Source organism: Aptenodytes forsteri, unplaced genomic scaffold, assembly GCF_000699145.1.
Source record: "Aptenodytes forsteri isolate BGI_AS27 unplaced genomic scaffold, ASM69914v1 Scaffold257, whole genome shotgun sequence".
Lineage (NCBI taxonomy): Eukaryota > Metazoa > Chordata > Aves > Sphenisciformes > Spheniscidae > Aptenodytes > Aptenodytes forsteri.
This window is the reverse complement of record NW_008795194.1, coordinates 1,705,283-1,721,717: the sequence shown is the minus strand read 5'-3', so window position 1 is coordinate 1,721,717 and position 16,435 is coordinate 1,705,283. Positions and strand designations below refer to the sequence as shown.

General features: G+C 38.5%; 1 protein-coding gene across 1 annotated transcript in view; it reads right to left on the bottom strand.

Annotated features, from left to right (window-relative positions):
- RAPGEF4 (Rap guanine nucleotide exchange factor 4) overlaps nucleotides 1–16,435 on the bottom strand; it is a 158,484-nt gene that overhangs the window by 32,133 nt on the left and 109,916 nt on the right. The window contains exons 12-17 of the mRNA XM_009278582.1: nucleotides 11,932–12,016; nucleotides 8,840–8,900; nucleotides 8,011–8,087; nucleotides 6,748–6,894; nucleotides 5,309–5,424; nucleotides 1,980–2,068 (exon numbers count right to left, since the gene is read on the bottom strand). Of these exons, the coding sequence (XP_009276857.1) occupies nucleotides 1,980–2,068; nucleotides 5,309–5,424; nucleotides 6,748–6,894; nucleotides 8,011–8,087; nucleotides 8,840–8,900; nucleotides 11,932–12,016 (575 nt within the window). The remainder of the gene's footprint in view (nucleotides 1–1,979; nucleotides 2,069–5,308; nucleotides 5,425–6,747; nucleotides 6,895–8,010; nucleotides 8,088–8,839; nucleotides 8,901–11,931; nucleotides 12,017–16,435) is intronic.

Below are 16,435 nucleotides of genomic sequence, written 5' to 3'. Positions count from 1 at the left end.
CAAGTGTAGAGATCTTAGCATGAGAAGAATCAGGTCTGCCACACTGAGTACCTAAGAAGTGCTGCTGCATTTGGCTTTAGGGAACTACAATACCAGACAGCACATTTAGTATAAACTACACAGGAGAAGGCAAATAATTTAATTCTTTGCTGATTTCCTAACAATGAGCAGAAGACCTAAAATAGGTAAATGGACAGTCAAATTTCTGGTTTTATTTTGATTCAAAAGTATCACAGCTGCTACATTTACATTAAAAGGCATATGAACAATATGGTTGACATTTTCTCTGGCAAAAAATAGCAAGCTATTTTTTCTGTTAAAATGACCTGTGGTAGTGCTGGTGTAAATCCCAGCTTGCCTTATCTTTGTATTTGTGACAACAAGAAGGATTTATAAAGCCTGGCTGCAGAGGCCAGAATAAGTTTGGCAGTGAGAATAAACTTTATTTTACTTTTAAACTATGCAAGTGTTACATGGAATCACTGAGAAACAATAAACACAATACCCTGGGGTATCACTTCTACAGTGCAACTTTTGAGATAAGAGAAACATTTAAAAACCCTGTAAGTAAGGGATGTCAGAAAAAATATGGTGAGATAACTGTGTAATGTACTATTACATCATTGCTTCCACTGTAATTCATATAGGAAAATATCTCTCAGTTGACAAAATTCACCTCTGGAAGGGTGGGACTTTTTCTTTGCGTAATATCCAGAGCCAAGTGGATTTTAACTGTTCTTAAATAAAAGGAATGCATACGCTAAAAATTCGATTTTCCAGCACACTCAGCTTCTATATCCTAAAAATAGCTTTGTTTGTGAATTGTGACATTTTGTATCCCGTTAGGATATAGGTATAATCTTGTCTTTGGATGTTTTGGGGAAAAGTTTTAAAAGATTTAAAAAATAATTCATTTTAGAAAAATGTATAATACATGCATACTATGAATAGTAAACTGGTGATTATATACTTGCAGGCTTAAAGAACAACATTCTGCTTGTAATGTTAATAAACAGGTATCTATGAAAAGGATCCTTTTTATTCTTAAAAGTGGTTAAAACACACACGGTAAAAGGATTTCTGTTATCTTTCAATTCTTCCACTATTTATGGACCTCTATACAGGTTTCTCCAATACTATGAGGTCAGTAACAGATTAACTGGATTTAAGACCGCCTTTGAATATATACTTCTTAGACATCTGCAATGTAAAAAGAACTTGCTAAAGCAATATTATGTAGCTTAATACAAAAGTCTCTGCATTACTTTATCATAATTAGGAGGAATTTTTTGTGCCTGACTCTTTTTAAAAATTAAAATACTCACTAATAGTGAGTCAGCAAATATCTATATCCCTAGATGTAAATTCTCTGTTCTCTTTACACTAATGAAAGGCAGCCTATTAAGTGCAGCTGCAGCAACCTGCATTCTCAGGACTTGGCCCATGGTATGCCAAGTTCTTCTCTTTTGAGGAACAATTCTTCTTTCCCTACACATGGGAAAGTACCACAAACAAGTAATTTAAATTGTGATACTTTAAATGTGATATGGGTATGAAAATCTGGGAATACTTATATTAGCATAACGCAATGGCTGGAGGTATCAAGCTAGTTCACAGTATTAAGTGACATCCAGAACAAGAAGTATGAGTACCATTATCATTGGGTGATAATGCATGCTCTGTCCTGGCCTTATAGTTGTGCCTAATTAAAGTCATGATGAGTGGTCTGGCACCTTTTGAGTTTTTGCTGTTCTACTCTGAACCAAAATTACAAATACAATAGAGTGGGCTAGGAGGAGTGGATTGTAATCTTTAATTCTGGATTTCCTAGGTTTTCTTGGGGTTGTTTCAGAGCAGTGGATAGTTCTTATTCTGGGAAAAACTACCACTAGCTACTTTTCAAAGCATCACATTGCGGTGTTCCCCCAGCAAGACCATCTTATGCAGCAATAATAACACAGCCTTTGTCATGTAGATACCTGTTGCTTCATTTAAAGTTGCTTCAGGGCGCATAGTTTCTAGAAAGTGCTCTAAAATTTTCTCTGGGGTTCCTGACATCACAATATACCTGAGGGAGGGAAAGGAGCAGTTAGTGTCGCATAGGCAAAACAGCTAATCAAGAAACAGTTGTGTACCAGTGAGAAGAGCAGGACCGATGAGTACCAGAGTACAAATACCTGCTCTGACCAGAATCTCTGCGTGGCTTAGGACAAAACCACTCACAATCTTTGTTGGCTTCCCCCCTGTAAAATGGGAGCAATAACTCTCTCCACCCTACCCAGGGAGTGTGAGATGACAGGCAGCCCCCTCCCCACACAAGTACTCCAGTGTAACACCACCACAGTTACACCGCAATCAGCAGAGCTGCACTGGTACAAACCTGGGGAAGTGCAATCAGAAATGCTTCTCCACTGAGAATAAATATCTCAGTAACGATAGCAATTTGCAGTCATTAGGGGGTCTTAACAGACTTACTATGAGCATGAAATGAGAACTGGTGTGTATTGGTGTCAGAGCAAGGAAACAAATTTCCCTTCAGCGTCACTGACAGGGGTTGGTCTGAGAAGAAGGCGGCAGATAATGAAATAGCACACTGTATCTTCAAATTTGTGCAATGCCTTAGATAGCTGAAGTAAGTAAGTTTTTCAAGTGGATAAACTTAGGATTGTACCGTTTCCTGGAGTAAATTTAAGGAAGTAAGAGAACTAGTGCAATAGTCAGGTTTTTCTGCTTCATGCAAAAACACTGGCAAGATTTTAAGTACCAGCAGAATATCATAGGACATTGCTAAACTTGTCCTGTCATCTTTTTTTTCTTTCTTTGCAGATCAGATTTTTCTATCTTTCCCTCCATTCTTTCAATCTTTGCATCTTTTTTTCCTTTTTTAAGTATGAAACGTAAAAAAAAAAAAAAAAAAAGGAAAGAAAAAACCCTGAGAAGTGAAGATACTCTGCTCCTGCTGAGAAATAAGTGGTGGAGCTGAGCTCCTGGGAGCTCCTCCTCACTTTGAGCGCTGACCGTCACAGTTCTTTTACCTGCCAACCCCTTTGGAAGAACTGTATTGATGTCCCAAGAACACAAACACTTGTTAAGCCAGTGCACATTCTTGCAGAGATACTAACCAAGTATCTAAGTGAGTGAAGCAGAGAAATCACAGGTTGCTGTACTCTGAATATGAAAGTGAAAATGAACAGTGAAGTGACTTGCAGGGCTGCTGAATTCATCCTGCATGAGTGTGATCACCCATAAAGAGTTAGATCTTGGGAGTGAGAACTTCAGAGCTAGTCCTTCGCAGCGAAACTGTCACTGTTCGGAAGCATGGCTCGGGGAGCTATGTAGGAGCTATGCCTCCTCAGTAGAGGAGGCAGTAGAATCCAAACTGCAACTGAGAGGATCTGCTCCCAAAATGAAATTTTCCCCAAGACTAAGATGAAGAAAATGAGTTTCTTGGTTGACTGGATATCTCAGGGAACAACTTTGGGATGCAGAACACTTCTCTAGTGCAAATGCTATGTACCTGCTTAGGGAGCAAAGCCCAAAGGGCAGCTCATCTGAAGACATATCAGAGATGTAAGCTACCCAATTAAGGGCAAAGCAGCAAGCCTTTAAGAAGAGGTCCCTGTTAAGCTTCTCTTTTGGGCACAGTGATTTTCAAAAGTACTGAACACTCAGCTAACACATTCTAGTAACACATTCTGGAAATCAGAATACATCAGTAACTTTTATTTGGACTCTCAAGCATAAATGTAGCCACTTACTCTATTTACTAACAAAAGAAACAAAAGAAATGTCATCTTCAAAACCAGTGAACTCACTTTGAAAGATTTTAAACAAAAAGACACTGCCAACGCACTATTAACAAAGTAATCTGACTGCTGAAAAGCAGACAGTTAACTTTCAAGGTAGCTTCCTCTTTTGTGTAGTTTATGTCTATTTGTCATTGTTATCAGCAAAAGCTCCCTTGCTGGCACATTGATAGTACCCAAAAGCTAACCAAATGCATAGAATATTTACAGAAATTAAATTCTGAGCTTTACCTGAAAACATTCCTGGAATGTAAGCTCTAAAATACAGCCTAACTTAACCAGGGACCATAAATGTTTCTAGCTATTTTTATCAAATTCTGAACATGTTAAATAATACAAATAATGCTGGTGCAAAGAGTTGGCAAGGAAGATAGTGTTTGAAATATGTTTAAATGAAACTTTCATTCTTGAAAGCATGAAAAATATATCAGATCCAAGAAAATGGATTTAAATCTATGACCAAGTTGCTGTGCACTGCAGCTGCTGATGCAAATCCACTGGCTGCAGTCAAGTTCCCCTCATTTAGACAAAGAAAAATTTGTTACAACAGTACATGTTTTCCTGGTAGCATAGTTTGTTTTTCTAATAGATCAAGTGAAAGATGAAATGGCAGTTTCTGAAATATGTGAAATGTGTATATAAAATACAAGGAATGGTTTATTCAACCCTTCACAGTTCTTTACAAATCTTTATACTCAGTTATGCAGATAAAATAGGTATATGAAATCCCAGATCAGATAAAAACCGTACCCAAAATATCTCACAGTAAATTAGCTCTTTCTTTGAGAAAAAGTAAGGTCCAGGGTAAAGGATTCAAAACTTCTTGGTGCTTATTTTGTTGGAGTTGTTCGAGCGTTTCTGAAGAAAATTGTGCATCCATTTGCAAATAACGCATTTACAAAGCCTTTAGGGGTTTTACCAACATTTGCAATGATAATAGCCTCACTCTACTCTTATCACAGTAGTGTCCAAACAGAATTGTACTTTTTCCCTTTCAGTAAAGAAAATACAATGAATATTGTTATTACAGTGCAAACCTATTCTGTAAGATAAGCTGTGCGACTTTCATTGCATGAGATCTTTGTTTTGTATATAAATTGTACCTAGCAAACTCTTACTAGAATCCAGAGATCAAAATCCAAAATGAAAATATCTGTACTTAACAATAAAACAGTGTATTTTCCTCATGTCTTTTACACAGTAGCTCAGCTTAATAGGGTTTCAGCATTCTCCATGTGCAGTCTATTTAGAAGCTATTACATGAGATAAGTATTTACAGTGAGATCTTTAGAGAATTATTGTGTAAAGACATAGAACTGGTGTGCTGCTGGAAATGGATATATATCCAGTATGGGGCATGTGATCAGCTGATGATTAAAAAAAAGAAAACTTTATGTGCACTGCATTCTTCCATAGAAAGGGGGAATATGCTATTGTTAGGATAATACCCTATGAAAAGGTTAATCATTGTCTGACATTTGCACTATTGAATGAAAACATACTTGTGCTGAGGCTGTGAATTTCCTTGATTAGAAACTCTGTTTCCTGCTGGGACCTTCTCCAACACCAAGACATCTTGGTCGTGTTCTTTGAGTCTTACTGTATTTGCTTCCACATCCTGCAAGACAAGTTACTTTTAATAAAGTAACTGCACCCGATTTGGCTGATTAGTTTACTCTGAAAAAGTGCATGACTTTCAAACACAAAAGACACTGGGGTTGGTTCTTTTCCCCTGTACTTATCTATCTTTATCCTGTTTTTCTCACAGGCAGAATCAAGAGGGAAGCACTGGCACTGGGGGAAGAGGCAGAGAATTGTGGGAGGGACTAGAGCAAGAATGATGTAAAAAATCTCTGGCTATGGCAAAGGAAAAAAAGTTAGCCAAAAAACAGAGTCCCCCCCCCAACTTTCCATATGGAGTGTAATCTCTATCCCCACTTATATATGAACATTATTATGTATAATCTGACTTTTGTCTTTTTAAAAATAAAAGAACAAGGCACTTAAAAATGGTCTTAGCTCAGTAAACTGCCAGTAAACTTTTCATTTTCTACTACCAGATCACAGTAGAAAAAGAAAAAAAGAAGAATTAAATATAATGTACATTCAAATAACACAGATGAAAATCAGTAAGACCACGGACTTTGATCTTCTTTGAAGTACCGACCAAAGCTAAATCAGCTGTGAGTCTCCATGGCCAACCCACCCCCCCTGCCAATGGGATCCTCATTCCCTTTTGTATAGTAAACACAATCTTATGTCATTTTTCTAGCACAGTACTCTGTCTGGAATGGTTTTATTGCTGCAATACTGGGCATGTATGTATACATTCAAATACAGGATGATACTGGTTTTGACTTCCTATACTACGAGTGATCGCAAAACAGCCTGTATTTACAGAATTACAGCTGGACTTTGGAACACATTTGCCCTAATGTGAATAACTGTAAAATTAGTCTGGGAATATCTTTCTAGAGCTCTCTGATAAAGACATCGGTGTATTTACCTGTAGCTTATTTAATTTGCCAATTGATTCTGTCTTGAATCTATTGAGTTTAAGGTACCTGACACTGACCTATCTGGGAGAATGGGTGAAACGGGTGATCTTGTTTTATTCAATAGTTGGATGGAAGATCACCCAGAAATCCTGGACAGCATAAGGAAAAACTGAGCACTTGGCAAATTCTAGACCACAGAAATGTGAGAGACAAAAGATTCCATTTGGTCCCATTTTCATGGCTGAGCTAGGAACAGAAAAAGAGGAAAGATGATTAACATATTCTTTACTTGATCTTCTAGACTGTCACATCTCTGTTCTGCAATTAGGGACACTTCAAACAAGGTTATCAATATCAATATATGTCCATAGAAATAAGACAGACTCTAGAAAAATTTGCAATTTCTGATACCACGCTGTCGGGGCGGCCCTTCCCACTCTTACCCTAAGGATCCTGTTGAAGTCCTCCTTGTCTACTCTCAAGAAGTGGCAGTTGTCTTCACGCAGAACAATGGATGCTGCTCTGGGAGCATCATTCACAAGCGCTAACTTGCCAAAATCATCTCCTTCATGTAGAGTACATACCACACCCTGCACAGAGCAAAACATTTACATGCAGAAACCCATCATTACTCTGGATTCTATTGAAAGTCCTTGTACAAACACCGGACTTCACAATCAAATACCAAAACAAATCTATTTGGCAGGAAATCAACAGCCAAAATAATGACTAGGAAACAATACTCGCTAGCTGGTTATTACTATTACTAAAGAAAGGCAAGAATAGAAAAGAATTGGCTTGTTCTCTGAAATTACATTCAGCTTGAAGGACTCTTCCAGCCCTGCTGAAGACAGAAAGTTGTTGAGTTGTTTGTTTTTTATTTATAGAGGCCCTAAAAAATAAGATCAAGTTTGCAGAAATAACATATAACACCACATCCTCAGCTGGTGTAAATCAGCAGTGTTCTGTTTACTCCAATTTATAGTAACAGAGGATCTGGCCCATCCAGTGATGTAAAAAATGTAGCTAAATATGGGTAACTTAGGAACAGACTTAGCACCAGGGCCTCTATGCTAGATTTTGGTGAAATGCTTGGTGTTCAGAATGGAGGATTCTCAGTCACTGAATGAGAAATGAATAGGGAAGTAGGGATTTTTAAAGACTCAAGGGATTGCTGTGTACCAAAGTCCTATTTTTTGCCTTTAAAAATCTCTCTCATAAACAGGAAATTTAATAGAGATCGTTTTCAGCTTAACTAAAATGAAGAGCTGGCATAAATTTGGGAGGGGTTCATCCAACCTGAGAACCACTAGTCACAAAGCAGTACTTCTGTCAGACATGCCTGACATGTGTGACAAAAGTTAGTCATACAAATGCAAGAGAATATGGTGGTAAAGGGACAGGGCAAAAACCCCCATGAGACAGAAGTCTGGCAATTCACCAAATTCCAGCAAATGACTGTCCTAAAGATACTGATGTAACTCTGCTGAATTATATTCAGAAAGTGTGTAATATATCCCGAAATTATACAGCAATCAACTGGAAGTATAATCAGTGAAACCACTGGATCATTTCTTAATAAAATCACATTCAATTTGTTTCTTCAGACAAAGCAATTTCGCTCTAAATTAAACTGTATTCCTTCAAAGTTTACTCTTACAATTTCAATAATAAGAATCATATAAAAAGGCTTCTGAAAAAAATACCTTGCCATAAATGACTACGTTTACTGATCCCTTTAGGATAATGTACCAAGAAGTACCTTCTTCTCCCTGATTAAATACTACAAGAGAGAGAAAAGATTTTATGGTGAGAATATAGTTATTCAAAATATGAATGGGCCAGATTCTGCACTCAATAAAATTCAAGGTAACTCTACTGCAGTCATATTAATGTCCTTGAAAAAGGGCATACTATGATTTTAAAAGCAATTGCCTTCAGATTTTAGAAAAAAAAAACCCACACCCATATAGTAGTTACTTTATTACACTGATGTGAAAGGTACTTTTATTTTCCATGACAATTGCAACCACCACTTTATCAATACATGTCAGGTTATCAATTACTAATCAGCACACAGATTTTGATCCCACCAGTAGCACCATGTTCTAACCCAATTCTCTAGTGGCTGTGTGTGAATTTGACACTCATTTGCTAAAACTTCTCAGTATAAACAGGTCTGAGTAATCTAACACTTTAAATCCTTTTTTTTGTGCAGCAAGATTTTTTTTAATACAAGGATAAAATTAAAATACATTTTAAATAGAGATTGGTCCAACCCAAAATTTTAGATAAAAACACACCCAAATTGTAGGTGATACAGACATCCAACCAAGGATATAGAATTAATTTTGGTACTGTCCCTGTAATTGGGAACAGACTAAGCCAACACCTATTACCCTAGGTTTTAAACACTGAGTGCCAGTCAAGTTTGAAGAGTGCGTCCAGGTTTTGCTCTTGTCATTTAAACATTAAGAATTTAAACATTCATGCTACAGATGAGAAAGAAGATCTGACAGGAATCCATTTACTTACAGACCGTTCCTGCTTTGGGATGTGACTCAAAAATGAGGACACCTGCTAATTCTCGCTTTACCTTAAAATAAAGAGAGAGAAATTATAGTTTTTATATGTATCTCATTCTTCCTGGTGAGAGGAAGTCACATAACACACCCCAGTCGCTGCCTTCCTTCCCTCTGCATCGTTCAGCACTCATTCAGAGTCACACAGCCAGACAATGGTCTGCTTCACTTGATGTCCTATTTCCTACTGATTGGCTTTACAGAACATGAGCCTCTACATTTCCTGGCTCCAAATGGCTCAGACAAGGGCATCTTTAAGACACAGGTCTCCACATCTTTTTCATATGCACACGCGTGAAACCATCATTAACAATTAACGTTAACATGATGGAAAATTTCAAACTGTAATAGCTAACCTATTACAGAAGATAGCTAGCAATTGCCAATTACTCTGTGGGGCTCTGCGGTACTCCTGTTCTTCCCTGTGAAATCCCTGATGTAAGTCTGGCCACTTCTGCTGCGTCGAGCTGTGAGGCACAGCCACCTGGACCTGCTGAGGCCCCTCTCCGCCTGACAGCTTTCCAGGCAAAATGTCCAGCCCACTACCTCTTCCAGGCACTGGAGAACGTGACACTGCCCTTGGTGTCAGCCTGCTCCTCGTTGGGTTTGTATTGCTCTGGTGTGATTAGCTCTTACGACTGACTGGGCAGTTGCCTCTAGTGAGACACTGTTAACAACCACTTTTTTTCACTGTAAACACTGTTAATGTTACTTTCACAAAATAGTAGCAGCACTGGGAACCTCATATTATCCTGAGTTTTCCTATGTGCTTTATGTCTCTCTTCATACAACCGCAAGTCTCCAAGGACTTTGAGGCCAATTTCCTAGCAGTGGGATTCTTGTTTTCAGAGAATGTCAGCTGGTGACAATCCATGTTTCAGAGGTACTACCGTGTAACTTAACTGTGCCAAATATAGATCAAAAGCTGGCTCCAACACATATTTAGTAGTAGTATTTTCACACCATTCTCCCAACTGTTTAAACTGAAAAAATTTTTGGGCCATGAAGAAAAACTTGGGGAGGAACTATTAAATTCTGGACACAATCCAGATGAGAGTCTGGTGGCTGCATCTCCTAAGATGGGTGGACAAATTCAGGCTCTGATGTCCTAAAGGCACCCACCAAACCTTTGCTCAAGCACCAAGCATAAACGTACCACACCAGCCACCTCTCCCAAAACTCTTTCCTGACAGCCAGTGCAAAGCACTCCTGTTTGCAGTCTGGAGAAGAAGAGGGATAAATAGAGGTGTTTGGACAGGTTTTTTTAGTACACTGACCAGTGAATGCACCCACAGGCCTGTGATTTCTATAACAATTAGCCCACCAAACTCTTTTATAACTTCTGCCTGAAGGCAATGATGCTTTCATACGGACAGGAAATAAAACCCCATTAGCACTGTTCTGCACATTGTAGAGAGCATTCCTATCCATGTACATCTTCAGATGCCTTCTCAGTTGCTTCAGACATTTGCCTCTGCAGTGAATGAATCCTCTTGATGAAGCCAAGAATTTGATTTGTTTTTAACACTGTGTTATATAATTGTTTTTCATTCATACATTAACTTCACAGGCTTCTCTAGCAGGGATTAGTTCACCGCCATGCGACATGAGTTTTATCCATTTTACTTCCTGCTGCTCGTGGCATATCTAGAAAACGTATGACTTTAAGAATTATGCCTTGCTTAAAACACATAAACATTCCATTTGCTTTCAAGTCGATTGACCAGTAATCTTCTGGTTCATAGGAGCAATGCTGTCTGTTGCTCCTCTGAAGATTTTCTCTAAGCTAGTCATGGTTTCTGTCCTCTGCTTTAGTTCATGCTGCATGTAATGCTGACATTTCCAAATTCTTACTAAAAACATGGAAACAACTGCACTTCTTCAAAATGCCAAGTTTTCTTGCAGTTTGTATCATTTGCCATACTTGTTCTATATGCTACTCGCTGTGGATTCGGACCTCAAGTCTGAATTTCTTCTGAGCTGGAAATACTTTGTGTTTCGGATTTTTTTGTTCTGGTTTATGTCAGTAGTATCAAGAGTGTTCTCCACTCCCTCTCAGTATCTGTCTATCTTGGGTAGTTTCTTTTGTTTGATATGAAAAGGGTCATTTCTGGATCTTACAGAAGTCTGTCTTTAAATACTTTTTTCCTACATCCCAGAGATGTTTAAGGATTTTGGCTGGCTGCTCCTTCTTAGTTCAGTTACCAACTCTGGATGCATATTCTTTTTGAAAAACATTGCTCAGGTGTTACATGTTTGCACGGAGTGCTATCTTTCTGTAATGCAGTTTCATAATTAGCTGCATCTGTCCAAGTTAACTGAGAATTACTGAAAATATCAAGAGCTTCCAAAGAAGCTATTGTCAAAAATAAATCTACTTTCTGACTGCCTTCCTTTTTCTGAAAGCACCCACATCTTGCTGCTACCAAGTAAAGTGCTATTTAGCTTGTTTCAGTTGCCTACGCAGTGTGTCAACAATGGTGAGACTTTAAACAGTTGCATTGTCTCCTCCAGGCATTTTCTCCATTTCATTTATTCTTGGTTCTCTGCACTGTTCTTGCCCACTCAGAGAGAAGGTGTCTGATGAGGTTTCCTTCACTCAGTGACCAAATTCCAAGCAGCCAGCACTGCACAGTACACCTTTCTGCACTGTGTAATTCCTCCTCTTAACTGGTTCAAGCCAAGACTTCTTATAGTTCAGAAATCAGACATCTATTCTGCAAAATTCAGTAGCACCACAGTCCCAGGTGTCAGGTCAGATTGCATGCATCTTAATTTAGACTCAGATGTGGACCCAGACGGAGGCACCCGTGCCAAGTGAGTGAGGTAGGGGTTGTGCAGAAACACATGAAGAGAATTATATCTGATATCCAAAAGACAACCTACATCTGCACAGTGCTTGGGTGGTCCTCACAGGTGGGAATAACTTGTTTGCATAGAACATATAAATGGAAAGGGCTGTAGGCGCTCCAATTCTAATAAAGCACCAGAAGTCAAAATTCAACCTCCCTTTTGGTGATGAGTTATATTTTTAAAAATACTTACTGTAGTAGAAAGATGAGATAAGGCCTTAATGTGAAGAAGTTCTTCATATATAATTTCTAAGTCATCTACAGTTCTCTGGCCAGGCCTATAGGGAGAAGATAAAAAGGACAGCAAAATGCAATAAATGCCCAAAATAAATGCTTCAGAGAAGTACAAAACAACACAAAATGCTGTTGTACTGTCTACTGGAGGGTACGTCCTCACTAAACAGGGACTGAACGATGGTTCTGGTTGGAGGACTGAAACACACAAAGGATGGAAGCACTATGAAACCACCTGAATGACACTGAGCAGCAGCCATAGCAACCACCTTAGAGAGATCCTGATTAGGCAGCTTTCCTGATGAAACCAAGTGTTCTATAAGTAAAATGGTCAGATAAATCAGAAATGGTACATAAAGATCTGTTCCTTTCAAAAGGACTCCCAAGCGTGGGACCTGCACTATATTTCACATGCGGCACTAATTAGTTGTAGCAAACAGACAGTAGTAGTGGTTTGTAAAGGAGCGCGTGAATTTCTGCTGAACAAATTGGAAGAGGCAGCAGTGCATCTTAGAGGACAGTAAATGACTGCTACAGAGTTAATGCTGCATACTGTTGTTTAGCCACAAAGGTAAATAAGAACCACTCAGTAGTTTCACTGAGTGAAACTCAACTTCTCTCACTGAAAAATACAAGAAGCTGTCATTAATAAAAAGCATGCATTGATGAAGGAATAATCCTCCTATAGCATAACGAGGAATGAGGCTGCCACTGTGACTGAAATAATTGCATTTCTGTAGTCTACACACTGGAAAATTTTCTGATTGCTAAAAAAGGACACAAATGCTCTTAGGACTGCAGTGTGTCAGAGATGCTTTGGAGGATCTAATAAACAGTACCATGAGAAGGAGTTGTAGGAGCTTGTGAGTAACTCCTAATCTTTTTCCCACTCACAAGATTCTCTTCAGTTTAAGCGTCTAATACAACTTTATTTTCTAAATGGACAAATTCTCCTGTGATATAATTTCAGACAGTACATTGGAGTTACATACACACAGAGAGAAAAAATCCTTTAAAGCATTATCTCAAGTTACTTTTATAGAATGAAGTACTTTCAAACAACGTGTTTTAGATTTGTGAAAAGCAGAATATAAGTAAGTAAATTAATGGGCCAAGAAAGAAGAAAAGAGCAACCTAGTCATAAGAAGGAAGAGAGAGGATAAATTTAAGATGTGAGGAAATGGGATACAGGAAGTCCAGTCCAGGGGCAGGAGTTTCAAATGAGAAGGTTTACATGCTCGTATTAAGAACAGGCTAGTGAGCAGTTCCAAACCCCACTGTCTGCAATGTCTGGTGTCAAAAGAATTAACAGCACAGTTGAATCTTTGTACAGCCCTAAAAGAAATCATAGAATCATAGAATCATAGAATCATTGAGGTTGGAAAAGACCTCTAAGATCATCGAGTCCAACCGTCAACCCAACACCACCATGCCCACTAAACCATGTCCCTAAGTGCCTCATCTACACGTCTTTTAAATACCTCCAGGGATGGGGACTCAACCACTTCCCTGGGCAGCCTGGTCCAATGTTTAACCACTCTTTCAGTAAAGAAATTTTTCCTTACATCCAATCTAAACCTCCCCTGGCACAACTTGAGGCCATTTCCTCTCATCCTATCACTAGTTACTTGGGAGAAGACACCAACACCCACCTCACTACAACCTCCTTTCAGGGAGTTGTAGAGAGCGATGAGGTCTCCCCTCAGCCTCCTTTTCTCCAGGCTAAACAACCCCAGTTCCCTCAGCCGCTCCTCATAAGACTTGTTCTCCAGACCCCTCACCAGCCTCGTTGCCCTTCTCTGGACACGCTCCAGCACCTCGACGTCCTTCTTGTAGTGAGGGGCCCAAAACTGAACACAGTATTCGAGGTGCGGCCTCACCAGGGCCGAGTACAGGGGCACGATCACTTCCCTACTCCTGCTGGCCACACTATTTCTGATAGAGGCCAGGATGCCATTGGCCTTCTTGGCCGCCTGGGCACACTGCCGGCTCATGTTCAGCCGGCTGTCGACCAACACCCCCAGGTCCTTCTCTGCTGGGCAGCTTTCCAGCCACTAAATGTCACAATGAACCTTTCTGATAGAAGTTTTCCTCCTAAAATGTCAATATTACAGGAGATTCTAGCACCTAGAGGATCAGGAAAGTCATATAAAGAAATACAGTGCTCTACAGGTGTTCTGCCTAATCACCTCGTGGTTCAACAGTCTGTCTAAATCATATGTGAGGTAGAGGAAGTACCCATCAATTGTGTCACTCTGGAGTTATACTGCATCTTTTTGCAAAAGAAGTTTGACGGAGACTTCTTTTGGATGAAGGAAGTACTGAAGAAGTCATAGAAAACATAAGGACAACTGACATCTCTGCTAAGCAAGCTATATTTTTCATCTGTTCTTCACTTACCAATGACATGCATTTATTATTACCCAGATTAAAGACCAATTTAGACAAAAAACGTTTTGGATGAAACTATTCTTTTCTCATACAGAACGGAATAAACTGTTAAGGGAGAAAGAGAAACTGGTTTGATACTGCTATGCCCTCTAGTGACTCAAACTACTCTTTACTATTTCTAAATCTGGCTTGACATTATAAGGCTGCCACTCCTACTGATTTATGTGGGGCAGTAGCAGCTTAATTAAGTACAGAATAAAGCTAAACCTGTACTAGCTACCTTTCACTGGAGATTTAAGAAATACAAGGTAAGGATTTTAACAAATAATACTTCCTATAGGAAGTAACAACTTTAATTTTATGACATGCTTGCAAAACCAGCATGTCTTGGAAAAGGGAAAACATAGTGTAACAAATGAACAAATTTCTACATGAACTTAAAATATAAAAGGATGATGTCTTACTCCATCAGACCTCTATCAAGACAAAAGTGTACACTCTTCTTTCAGTATGTCCATTTGCCTCCTGTGTTAGCACATTGGGAGGACTGACAATCTATAGTGGATGTATCCAGTCTACTTCTGCTTCTGCAGATGTCACATGGAGAGATATTAGGCATCACTGCTTCTGAAAAACCTGTGTGGTGACCCACTGATGTCGATTTGTAGGATCCTGCTGTGTAAAGACCTAGTTTCTGCAGGGGACACATTCTAACAGCAACAGCTGGTTATAGACAGGATAATAAATGGAATAGGTAGAGAAGGAGGCTACACATTAATGAACAGGAGAACTCAGGTCATATTAAGTGATCAATAAAACCTGTTCAGTGTTTGGAGAATTTATCAAGGTCAGAGACATTGAGCTTCTCTGTGACTAGGATGTTGACAATAACAGTACTTTGCCATTAATAAACCATGTATGTACAAGCAATATCATTGATTATTTTTATTACACAGCTAACCAGAAAATTCTCAGATAAGAAGAACAAGGGAAAAGATCAGAGACCCCATAACATTGTGTTTATACGTCAAATAAGCATATATTTCCAGAGTACAAATTTTGTCTTCAAGTACCATAAAGAATATATAGGAGACACAAATAATTTTACCCCCTACCTGTGTCTGAATGTGGAATTGAATGCACGTTCACTTACTCTAGCATGGAAGCTAATTATGTAATCTTTGTACTCGAACCAGTACTCCTTGATTAACTTCATAAATATCATTTATCACATATAATACCCGTAAACGTCAGTGGATATGTGGAAAGATAATCTGTATTTTCTGTCCTAGGAATAACACTTTGTTTATTAAATGTCATTGGCAGGAAACTCCACCAAGGACTATGGAACTTAATACAGTCTTTATGGAGAAATCCAGTATGGTTCTTACTACTAACAGCTGGGTGGAATATCTAAATAAAAAAAATTTAAGAACAAGAGAATAAATATATCTTGCTTAATTTTTACAAGACCTTCAAGAAGCTATAGATTCTTAGCAATAATTAAATTGTTATTTTATTATGCTGTTTACCATGTTTAGGTTTATTTTCACTTCCTCTCCCTAGCATCCTGTCAAGCTTACTTCTGCAGCTGACACTAAAATTTGATTACTGATCACATGTGGAATCAAACACTCTTTGTACTGTGAAAAATATTTGCTGAGTGAAGTCACAAAGAATATATAACACAGATTTATTGTTTCAGTCATACTGCTAACTTACTGTCGCCTAGAGTATTAAAAAAGAATATAATCCATAACATCATCTGAGTTAAATACCGTTGTCTGATGAATATCAGTCTCCCTTTAAAGACTCCTGTTACTGTTGTGTTTAGTTTTGTATTATAGCATCCTATTTCATTAGGATTTACCATCAAGTTAGCTGTATCTGAACACCATTAAAATAAAATAAAAATAACTAGAAAAATGTTTTCAGGACGTATTTTCATATTGAAGGTTTGAAATGCTTGTAAGGAATAGCTGTGTTAATTCTACAGTATTTTTTCCAGGGATTTGCTCAAGGTCTGCACCTGTGCTCCAGGCATTATAAGGAGCAGAGAGCTGTGTTTGCTA